We start from the raw sequence: 11,599 nt of genomic DNA on the forward strand, positions 1-11,599 counted from the left end.
AGGCAGGGGGCCTGCAAAGTGCCAGCCCAAAGTCCCAAGGCCCTGCTGGGACCTGACACAGCCCAGCTGCTGCTCCAGCGCACAGAACAGCCCTGGGATCAGCTGAAAACTGTAAGCTCTCTCTATGTCCTGCTGTTTCCCATGGCCTGTGGCTGCAGAACCCAGAGGGGCACTGATGCAGCAGATCTCAGGTCTGCCATGTGGCTCCGTGAGCATTTCCATGGGGAGGTGCAACCCAGGCTAGTCAAGAGGAAGTATTTAGGGCAGGAAAAGCCCCTTGTCACAGGGGCAGGGAAAGCTTTGGCTGGAGGTCTCAAAGTAAAACACCAGTGTTATATCAACACGTAACAGCCAGCACAACCGGAGCTTCATTCCCCAAGACTGCATTCATGGGGTTCTGTGACCACAACACAGAAGTGTCTTGAAGTGTCCTAGATCCCCCACCCAGTGACACAGGGGTCTAAAGACCAAGTGGGCAGAAGTCACCTTCTATTCGAATACTGTAGGAGAAGCAAGCCTGGAGCAATCCCTTCCTTCTGTTCTCCCCTGCATGCTCAAGAGTCCCCAATTCCCAAGCCCTGGAAACACCTCCCAGTGTTTGCGCTGGGTCTGGCTGGAAGTGAGTTGATTTTCTTCACAGCAGCCCAACGGTGCTAGAGACACAGGGTCCAAGCACAGCCCTACCTGGTATCTAATAATCACAAATGCTTCACAGGGAAAGAAGAGACCCCAGAGAATTGGACACTTTTGGAAGTGACCAAAGGTTCCCAGTTTGGCTGTAATACTTCATAGCAACAAGCCAGATAACCAGATCTCTTCCCAAACCTTCCCAGGGCATCAGACATGGATTTTGCATTGAACATGAGCGGTAAATGCTTAGTAGCAGTGCACCATGAGCCCTGCTACTGCCTCTCTCATTCCTGGTGTCCCTATCCAGACTGTCACATGCAATGCCACTCACCTTCAGCAGCTCATACATATAAAACCGAATATCATAGTCTGTCAGGATCTGGTACAGTTGCTGAAACAGATTTGGGGAGGGAGGAAGGAAAAAAAAGAAACAAAAATAAATACTTGAGATTAATAAATACAAGAGATCTGGGTTAGTTTTATGTCCTGCACTCCACCTGCCTCCAATCACTGACCCCATTCCAGATCCCTTGTGAGTGCTGCAGCTCCCAAGGGCTTGTCCTGGTCTCAGAATCACCAGGGCTACACACTAAGGAATCCAAACAGGATGTGGGAACTCCTGTGAAATACTACCAGGATCATTCAGCCCTGCCATGACTTCTTTCCAGCAGGAGCAGGCAGGCTGCCTGTCCAAGGAGGAAAGAGCAAGCCCTTCAGAGCACGCTTGGTTGGCACAGATGATCTCAACTCTCAGTTCACATGCAAAGTCATCCTGGTGTCTTGACAACATCAGTAACTCCATTCAGAAGAGGCAGGCTGGAAACATATGGCCAATATTTCCAAGTGCTCATGGTGGGGCAGGGAGAGGAAAACATTAACCTAAAGGAGCATGGGGTGGGGAAGCACAAAAGGTAGAGGCAGCCTCAGAGGCTCCCCTCTATCCCAGGATACAGGCTAATGCAACTCAACAGCACAGAAATGCTTGTGGGGCCAAGAAGAACTCAGCTTGGGGTCTCAGGGAAGTGCTTGTGGCCAGCATATTTGCCACCCTCCTCTGCTCTGTGTCCTTCTGCAGCTACTCCTACACTTTAACCTGCATCGTGTCACCAGCTCCGTCACTGGAGACTTCATTACCCTGCTGCTCCCACACCAAGTCACAACTGGCTCCAGGTTTGTCATCTGCTCTGTCACTGGCAGCAGTGCCAGCCTGACCCCTGGACTGTGCTCTCACACAGGTAGGGCAAGGTGAAATACCAGCACAGGGCAAGGAAGGACAGTCACAGGGCTGCAGCAGGACCAGACCTCTTTGCCCTTCCTAAGAGACAAGGATCATCCCACTGCTCAGTTAAATCACCAACTGCACTGGAACTAGCCAGCCAGCCATCATGGCACCACTTGGCAGCTTCAGGAAAAATCCCAGAGCAAAGGATTGAAATTTACATTCCAAGAAAGCACCTGTGGCTCTGGATCCCCTCCAGGCCCACGCTGAGATCCTCAGGATCCTGCCTAACTCAGGGTCAGCTCCAAACAGCCCCACCGCTCCCAGTGTTGCTCTGGGAAATCATCTGACAATATACAAGTGTCACTTACACCCATAGAGCTTTACCAGCCTCCACACCATGAGCTGCACTGTATCCTCATGACCTGGGGTGATCCTAATGCTTCTGAGCAACCCACTGAAGCAAGTGAACAGGGAGCAAAAAAGACATAGCCACAAGCTACAGCAGGGATAGATTTCCTGACCTGGTTGTGCATGGCTGTGGTGCATGACCCAGGGACAGCAGAGGACAAATGAGCCTTTCCAGGACTTTGTTTAAATGGCTTGCTTAGGTAACAAACACAATGGGGGGACAGATGCTTAAAACATGTTCAACTTCTCCTGGCAACACAAATGCACCTGAGGAAGGAGTAGGGCTGAAGAGGCAGTGGCAGAACAAGGCCAGACCCCATTTTCCCCATTCCCTGGCTTCTCTGCCTCTTCCTGCCTGTAAGCAGGGAAGGATGGAAGGAAGCTCACCAATGCCTTTCTTCTCAGGCCCACAATATTGTCACTTCTCCAACTCATAGCCTTCAGCAGAGGCAGCTGTTGGGCAACCAGCTTTAAACAGACCTCCCTGGAAGAGCTGTTTGTGAAACCCAGCACCTGTGACCTGCGTGCTGTGCAGGCAGTGTGATTAGCGGCAGCCAGGCAGCAGAGGAACAGCCCTGAACGCACAAAGCTCTAAAGGACAGAGCCAAGGTTTCCACTGCAAGTAGGTCCCACACAGCAGCTTCCCCAAGGCTTTGACAGTGGGCTCCAAATCCCCTTTGCCCAGCTTAGCAGGAGAGAGCAGATGCCTCCTTCACAGACACCTCCCATTTTCTGCTCTTACAGCTGGCTCTATGGAGTAAAACTATCAGAAATGTCACTGTGGACATCACTAAGACCCAGCTCAAACATCTGGCCAGGTAGTTGCCAGCACTCAGTATCACACACAGCATCAAGAGATGTGGGCTGGTCTCCTTTCTCCATACACAGTAGGAGGAAAGGCTAATCTCACCCACAGGTAGCCTCTACTCTCCAGCTTTTGGTGATATTTTGGCACACATCACATAAATAATTGAAGACTGACGCCATTAGTGCCTGAGGAGGCGGAGACACACTTCCCCTCTCTATAGGGCTGACAGAAGTTAAACTTTTATTCTCTGTGAGTGAGCAAACAGCTGGCTATATGCAGGGAGCAGCATCTGCAAAGTGACAGAGTGGCTGCAAGGAGCTGTCAGAGAGAGAGCTACTGCTTTGGGATCCCAAAGCATCCCAGCCACAGCAGATACTCAAAGGAGGAGAAACTCTCATAATTCTGCATCACCTATGCAGGGCAACTCTTTTTGAACTAAGCTTGGATGTACAAGGACAAAGCACATACTTCCCTCAATTATCATGCCAAATTCCCAGGAATTTGGCATGATAAATCCCTGAGGCGCAGTCAATATGGAAGATTTGACTCAAAAACCTACTGTCCTCACAACTGCATCAGGCTGAACATCCTTAATAACCTTTCATTGCTCACCCTTTTTGCCCATCTCCTCTTCTTCAGCTGCAAACCTGCTCGCATGCTTTAAGACCAAAACAGCAAACCCAACCCAAAACTGCTCCTTAAGACCTGATTCTGCTCCCTTCTTTCCCAAGGGAATTGCCTCTTCGGGGCAATGGAAGGTGCAATACCAGGTATGCTCATAGACTACACAAACCATGAGAGCTGGTGGTTGAAGAACAGGCATCTCATTCCTAGTTTGAAATCAATTAGCAAAAGACATTTAATTTCACTGATGGTTACTCAATTGACTGCACGCTCCTGCAGTGCAGCTCTCATTTAAAGCAGATGACTGTGGGATAGCTTGAGTGCTACCAGATGACAAGTAATAGAGCAGGTTTGAAAAGAAGCACTAGCCCTTTACATAAGCTGCCATCTGCATGCAGCAGCATATACACCTAGTGTAGGTCCAACTCCTCATCCCTGCAAGTACAGAGCCATCACTTTCAGACAGGACCCAGCCAGGCAACTTAAGAAAATGTGATCAGTTCTGAGGAGGTACCTCATAAGTCTGCTGTTTATACTGCCATTTAAAAATAGCCAAACCATTTGTAATACAAGCTGCTGCTTCTGATCCAGAACCATCCACAGCCATGGCTTAGGCCCACAAAACTGCAGCTTCTGCCCATGCACAGAGAGCTAACGAAACCCAGCAGCCATTTTCCTGAGTGCCCAGACATGAACAATGTCCTGCCATCTGAATGGGCAAATGGGTGAAGGTATTACATAGAATTATAGAACGGCTTGGGTTGGAAAGGACCTTAAGATCACCCAGTTCCAACTCCACTGCCATGGGCAGGGATACCTCACACTAGACCATGTTGCCCAAGGCTCTCTCCAACCTGTGCTTGAACAGTGCCAGGGATGGAGCATTTACCAGTAAGCAAAAAATAGTAACATTAAAGGAAAGAAACTGCTGGACAGGAGACAACTGAGGAGACATCCAAGCTTGTGAGCAACCACTGGCAACAGGCCAGAGCAAAACACAATCTTGTAAAGCAGTCAGCAACCTGCTGTACACAAGCTGCCCTGAGAACCCTATCACAAACCCTTAAGGGGATCTGCCAGTGACATGCACGGTACTCATCAGTACTGCTGAATCCAGAAGTCAATGCAGAGATGGGCAGATGAGCAGCAGCCATCTCAGAACGAAGAGGAGAGGTCCCTGTTGCTAGAATTAGCTGAGGTGCCACTTAACTCGAGCAAAATTTGGCTGCTCAGTTTGATCAGGACTATGGAGCAGAGCAGACAATGACTGGAGCTGCCTGCTTTCCAGATGCTTCATGTATAGAGATATAGTGCAAGCCAAGACCTAACACAAGTCCTCTCATCTATTCTATGCACTTTCTGCTTGGCAAGGGCACTTCAGAGCACGAGAAAAGACAGCCTGGGTGCCTGTATGGAAGCTATCCACAGGTACCCCTAAGCAGCAGCCACTCTGTAATATGCCAGTTAGCTGTAGCCCCAAGAACCTACCCAAAAGAGGCAGCAGAGCCCATGGGAGTGTAGCTCCAATAACCCACACATCCCATACATAGCTAGTGAAATTGAGGATACAAATAAGCTCTGAGCATGAACAGCCATATTGTCTGCCCTGGGGGACATGCCTGCATTCCCAAGACAAGTTATTCCTGCTTTGTACCAATCAGCATCAAAAGCATCAGTACATTCTGTCTTGGACTTGCACAGCTGTGAATCTGGATCTCCTTGAGAAGCCAGGCTCTCTCCTAGAAGCCCAGAAATGATCTGCTGCAAACTCACAGACCTGTTTTTAATGCAACAGGCAGAGCAGACCACTGTTACTTCTGCTGAGGCCACACCGGTGGTGTCTTACTGACTGCAGCAGTGCCTGTGACAGCTCTCAGCATGGCTGTGACAGCTGAACTACCATGGACCTGCATTTTGCAGTTCAGAGACCCTGCTGGCCATCAGCCTCAAGTTACTACTTACCACTCCTCTTTGTGAACATATTTCATTCAGTTACTGGGTGACACCTTTCATGATATTTTCTTCCTCTAAGGACGTGACAGAGTGATGTAATCACATTTTGACTAGGAGACATGCAAAGCACTCCTCAGCAAGGTGTGCTGCTGCCCTAGCAACCTGTCTATCTCAAGCCATGTATTTGAAATAAAAATACATATATTTTTAAATAGAAAGTTAAATTATGAACAGTCCCTGTGCTGCCAGAAGCACAGGGGCATGTTCCCAACATACATGCTGCACTGAAACAGTCCAGCTGATGTCAGTGAAGCCCAGGCAAATCAAACCTGCTTTAATTAGCCCTGAAAATCACCACAGAGCACAGCTGTTTATTTGATGCAGGCAACATTCATCTCCCTGCCTAAAGTCAGGGCAGATGCTTCTGCAGTAAGTCTCTACATGAGATTAAGCAGCACTAAGACTACCACAGTCAGCGTGGCTGCAGCTCTGGCTATGTGCAGGCTCTCACCTAGCAGGACCAGCTCACCAGCCCAACTCCAGAGGGACAGCAGCAATGCGTGCTGCCTTGCAGTGTGCAGGGCTGTGGGTGAGATGGTCCATGGGCCAGCTGCCTTCTTTCCACCAACACCAAGCCCGGATCCTTCTCTGGGTGTTTGGTCTGTCTGCTGAAGCTGCATCCTACAAGGCATGTACCTACAGAACACTTTGGCACAGGCAGGAAGCAAAAAACACCATCCCATAACATGCGAAGAAAGAGATCTCTGAACAGTGGATGGAACAGGAAGAGAAGACTGCTGGCTTTCTAATGGCAACTGCTCAATTAATTCTCCACTACTGACTTAATGACTAAAAGATTCACATGGGGAAAGCAAAGATACCATTAAAATAGGTGTAGCTGCTAATTAGGTGTTCTTTTTGTGGTTCAGCTCACTGCTGCCAGCCAGAAGCATTTCAGTCACACAGGCAGTGGTAGCTGCACTCAGAGAGAAGGACCCACTTCATTTTGGGAAGGAGCAATACCCGTTGGAACTCCCCAGAAATCAGAAGAGCCATGGAATATGCTGCAGGCTCAGGCAAGCAGAAAAGCTCAGTTCGCTGCTACCACATCCACAAGCAGTGGGAGATATTCTCTCCAGCCTCTGCACCTACATTCCCCAGGTCTAAAGGATTCCAGCACAAACTGGTGTCACCTGCTCCATCAATTGCACTGCTGTAAATAGAGCAGCACAGGGATAAACTTGGGCTGCATATATAGCACAGCAGTAATTACTAAACTGAGAGGGGAGTAAGAATATCTAACCTGGTGAACTTACTGCTCCAAGCTGAGAGGAGATTCAGCACACAAGATTTTTATTCGTTCTCATCTAGAGCCTGGTTACAGGTTTCTGATTTACAGGGAGAAAGGAAGGTAAAGCTGACATAGGTGAAAACTCCAAACTCCCCCCACAGTTGCCAAGGAGTAATTGGCAGCCCAAGATCACAGCACTCAAAATAAATGGGAGGCCTCCCCTCCGTACATGTAGGCAGACTCACCTTAAAATCTGTGTTATTGATGTACTCAAACACCAGAGCAGGGGTCTTTGACTGCAAGAGAGAGAGTCATGGTTTAAAACACCCTCTTGACCTTCCTTTGCTCCTAGAGACCCAAGGAAACTTTCGTTTCCTGCCCAACCCTCACTGCAGAGAGTAGGATAGAAGCATGACAGGGAGAAAAACACAGCCCTGCTCCCGCAGCAGGCAGAGGCAAGATCCACTGAGATCCCCCACACCAACCACAAACATGGCATTTTGGCCAGTGCTCCTCTTCCTCCTGCCCCAGAGCACAGACACCACCAGACAAGGTAAAGTGTGTTGCAGGCCATCACAAAAGGGTGGTCAGCCAGGACTGTCAATGCTACCAGCAGCATCATTTCCTCTCCATGACTGCCAGCAGGCTGGAGTCACATACCTCAGCCAGCTGCTACTCAGGTAAACTTCCCAGGAATAGGGTAATTGTGGCAATGCAGATAAAGGATATGACTCTAGTCACTGGGCAGGACAGCAACCAGAAGGAAGAAAAGTGCCTAATATCCAATAGGCCAAGCAGACTCTTATGTTCCAGATGCCAGACAGAAGCTGGAAAGCCACAGGCTCTGCGTTCTTAGAGAACGTTTGTAGGGCTACAAAACTTCTCCCCTCATGGAAAACTCACAGAAGGGGTTTAAAAGACTCTGGGGAACATGGAGAGGAATATTAGCCCACCCAAACCAACCTACCTCAGGAGACCCTGATGAGCTGGACAGCACAAAGGCACAGGCAGCACCTAACCCGAGCTGAGAGCAGGAGCCAAGGGGCAGCTCCTCATGCCTGCAGCTGGTGGAAAGGCAACCCCCACTTGGTACCTACCACTGGATCCTTCACAGTGTCAACCAGATTAATGATGTTGGTGCCACCACGAAGATTCTCCAGAATCTTAACCTCGCGTTTTATCTTCTTTTTCTTCACTGGCTTAAATAGACAAAAGAAATTAGAAGTGAGAGTTCTTTCAGAAATTAACATAGATTTCTGCCACTGTTTTTGACTGGATCATATTACCTCCCCTCCTCTCTTTACTCCCACCTTCATCAGGGAACATCTTTAGCATGAACTAGACTTCCCTCTCATCAGGGGAAGCTTTCCACTCATCAGGGAAAAATCAGACCACTCCAGACAAACATAATCGTGATTCCAGTAACTGTGGTTAGAAGCATCCTAGACTCCTCTGTGGAAATTTCAGCACTCTTATTCTGTGTTATGCATCTAGAGCCACAAGACAAGCACGGTGGACCTCGTATCTCAGCTGTTGTCTACTAGCACAAACAAGTTTTTTACTCTTTCATCCCAAATCATTTTCCAACAATTTCTTTAATCCAATGGAACAACAACCTGAAAGTCTCCAACACCAAGACCTCTAGTAAGTTCAGACACTGCTATACCTAACTATGTGCAACCACCCCAAGAGCATACACCCAACTGCATAGGATGCCACAGCATCCATATACCAGGATTAGTTTTAAACCCTTAAAGACATTTGAAAGTTTTGACTCCTCAAATCTGCACAGACCCAGGAACTTCCTTTACAAAGTTAAAATTTTTTCTGGCCATCACCCTGCACAGAGTGACAAAGACCAGCTGCTCCCAAGGCAGGGCCTCCACTCCTAGGACAGCTCTAGCTCTGTGCCTGCTTGGAAGGAAAGGCAGCTAAGAGCAGCTAGGCTGTGAGTCTTGGTTAGTGACTGGTGTGGGCATCACAGGTTGCGAGTCACTGGGTCTAGCAGCCCTTCACTGCAGAGCTGGAATTTCCCCTCCTGCACCACTACCACTGCAGATCCATCCTGCAGGGTCTGGTAAAGCCATTGCTCTATCTCTGAGGTTTGCTGATGAAAACAATCCTATCCAGACATTCTGGTTTCTAAAATATTCACCATCCAGAATGAAGTCTGCTGTGCGAGGAGGGGAGTAACAAGGAACAGCTAAAAGGTATGAGGCACCTCACCAAAGTGACATACATTATCAGATGTGTCTACATGAAGGATAAGGAACCACAAGAGCAAAACAGCTTGTGCTCACCAGCTCACCTTTGCTGCAGCCTCCCACTTCAATGAGGGGGCAGAGTGCCAACAGGGCAACTCACAGTCCTGTCACAGGCAAATCCAAGGCAAACCCTGGTTTCAGACCCCTCACAGGAATGTACAAGCAGATGGGAGAAGGAATAGAAGCTTTTTACAGAGTGGGAAATATGGTGTTTATCTAAGTGATAAAATATGCTCTTTCTAGGGTCTTTCAGGTGGCTAAAACCTTCAGATTTGAATGCTGCCCTTCTCCTCTTCCAAGTTAAAAGGCATGAGCTAGACTTTCTAACCAAAAGATGAGAATCTCAGCCTGAAGCAAAGTGCCAAAAATAACACCAATGCCAGCACAGGGAGCATCAGCACCTCATAAAGCCACTGTGGAAAATGGCAGCAAGGCCACCAGCTGTCAGCCAGAGCTGGGATGACACAGGGCAGGGTGTGCTGGGGAGGGGGTGACCAACAGCCCAGGGCAGGACCTAGACATGGCTGGAGCTGTTGAGAGAACGGCCAGACAGGGAGAAGCAGCCAGAGCAGGCGAACAGAAACCAGAAGTGAGAGGACAAGGGGGAATGGCTTTAACCTGACAGAGGGGACCCTGAGATGAGATCTTAGGGAGAAGTTCTTCCCTGTGAGGGTGCTGAGGTCCTGGCACAGGCTGCCCAGAGAAGCTGTGGCTGCCCCATCCCTGGCAGTGTTCAAGGCCAGCTTGGACAGGGCTTGGAGCAACCTGCTTTAGTGGAAGGTGCTTCTGTCCGTGGCAGGGGACTTGGAACTGGATGAGCTTTAAGGTCCCTTCCCACACAAACCACTTTTTGATTCTAGGATTTCTGAACCTGAGAGGAAGATGCTTCATTAGGGACTAATCTCATTTATGCCAGCACAGGGACAGACACCACCCTTGCATCACCCACATGCACTGATCTTACCAGAAGGCCAAGATGGAATTAGAGGGTGTAATTTGGTTACTCTGCTCGTCCAGCAAAGCAGATGCACACACAAGCTGTTTTGAAAGGAACTTCAAACAGGGAAGTGGAGCCACTGCTGTCCTGAAGGTGCTCACCGAATGGCCTGGCTATCAACAGACATGCCTCACAGCCTCTCTGCTGCGACAACTGCACCAGATTGGGAGCTGAAACTGCCTAGGGCAGCGAGGAAGACCCAAAGCCCACTCTGAAATACCTTCTCCTTTGTACTTCAGTTATTTCAAGGGCCTTTTGCATCAGCTGGTGGGGAGGGTATCCCTCTGAGAGTTCCTTTTCTCCTTACATAGCAACCACCACTCCCACTTGGGCAGAAGATGCTGTCTTCCAGTCACTTCCCCATGTTTCCACCTTTTTCAGGACAGGAAAACAATGCCCTATGTGATGTTCTACCAGAAACCTACCTCTACCCACAACACACTTATTAAAAAGACTCAAGCAGACAGAATCATCACCTTTTGGAAAAAAGGAGAAGAAAGTTGGTCTTTTTTCCAATGAAATGCCTGCAGATCATCCCCAACATCACCGAGGGACACTCCAGCAAACATTGTCTCAGCCAGAGGGCAAGTTCAAAGCTGCTTGCTGTTTGCATGTTTTCCTGCTAGCTGCAGTAGCACAGAGCTCAGGCTGAGCTGTCTGCACAAGGCTACAGTGCCTCCGTGCTGGTGTGAGCATGGGAAGCCCTGCTCATGGCAGGGGGAAGCAGTGCATCCTCACAGAGCTCTCCCTGTCTGCAGACAGTGCTCAGGATGAGGTTTCTGCCACTAGGTAAATAGGGATGAGGCAAGGACAAATAAATGCCATGGGCTAAAGCAACGTCAGCTGAGAGGAAAAGCTACTGCCTGGAAGTTTCCTCAGGGAGAAATGCACGGGAATGGAGGATTTCCCCAATTTAGATCCGCAGGAGAAAACAATGGTGACTGCTGGCCTCCCCCTGCCCCAGCTTTCACCCACTAGCCTACCCAGCCACAGGCCATCTCCTGCCTATGTGTTGTCCCACCATTGCTCCAGTCACAACTGCAAACACTGTCTACTACCCAAAACCACATCACTAGGGCCCAGTTTTTGCCTAGCAACTGATTCCAAGGCCAAGCTCTTGCATCTGGCAAGTCAAACATCACTCCAGCACACAGCCAGTACTGCACTGGAGCTAACTTTACAACCAGAGAAACTCTGCTAACTCCCCTCCTGTCCCCAGACCCCAGCACTGCAGAAGCCACAGGCAATCAGCAGTATATCCTCCAAGCCCCAGGATTAAGCCTGTGTTGCTACAACTGTCTCCCAGTCACTCGATCTGCCTCTCCAAGGATTTTGACTCCAAACACACATAGATTAAATGTGAACTGAAGCTGTTATGGCCTCCAACCATCTGCCTCTCCCA

The 11,599-nt window shown here is 49.1% G+C and overlaps 1 protein-coding gene across 1 annotated transcript in view; it reads right to left on the minus strand.

Annotated features, from left to right (window-relative positions):
- Positions 1-11,599, minus strand: part of CSNK2A2 (casein kinase 2, alpha prime polypeptide) — a gene marked incomplete at its 5' end in the record, with an annotated part of 24,755 nt that overhangs the window by 5,437 nt on the left and 7,719 nt on the right. The window contains 3 exons of the mRNA XM_010017911.1: positions 962-1,021; positions 7,182-7,232; positions 8,034-8,135. Coding sequence (XP_010016213.1) covers positions 962-1,021; positions 7,182-7,232; positions 8,034-8,135 — 213 coding nt within the window. The remainder of the gene's footprint in view (positions 1-961; positions 1,022-7,181; positions 7,233-8,033; positions 8,136-11,599) is intronic.

Source organism: Nestor notabilis, unplaced genomic scaffold (genome assembly GCF_000696875.1).
Source record: "Nestor notabilis isolate BGI_N333 unplaced genomic scaffold, ASM69687v1 scaffold25187, whole genome shotgun sequence".
In the NCBI taxonomy this organism is placed as follows: domain Eukaryota; kingdom Metazoa; phylum Chordata; class Aves; order Psittaciformes; family Psittacidae; genus Nestor; species Nestor notabilis.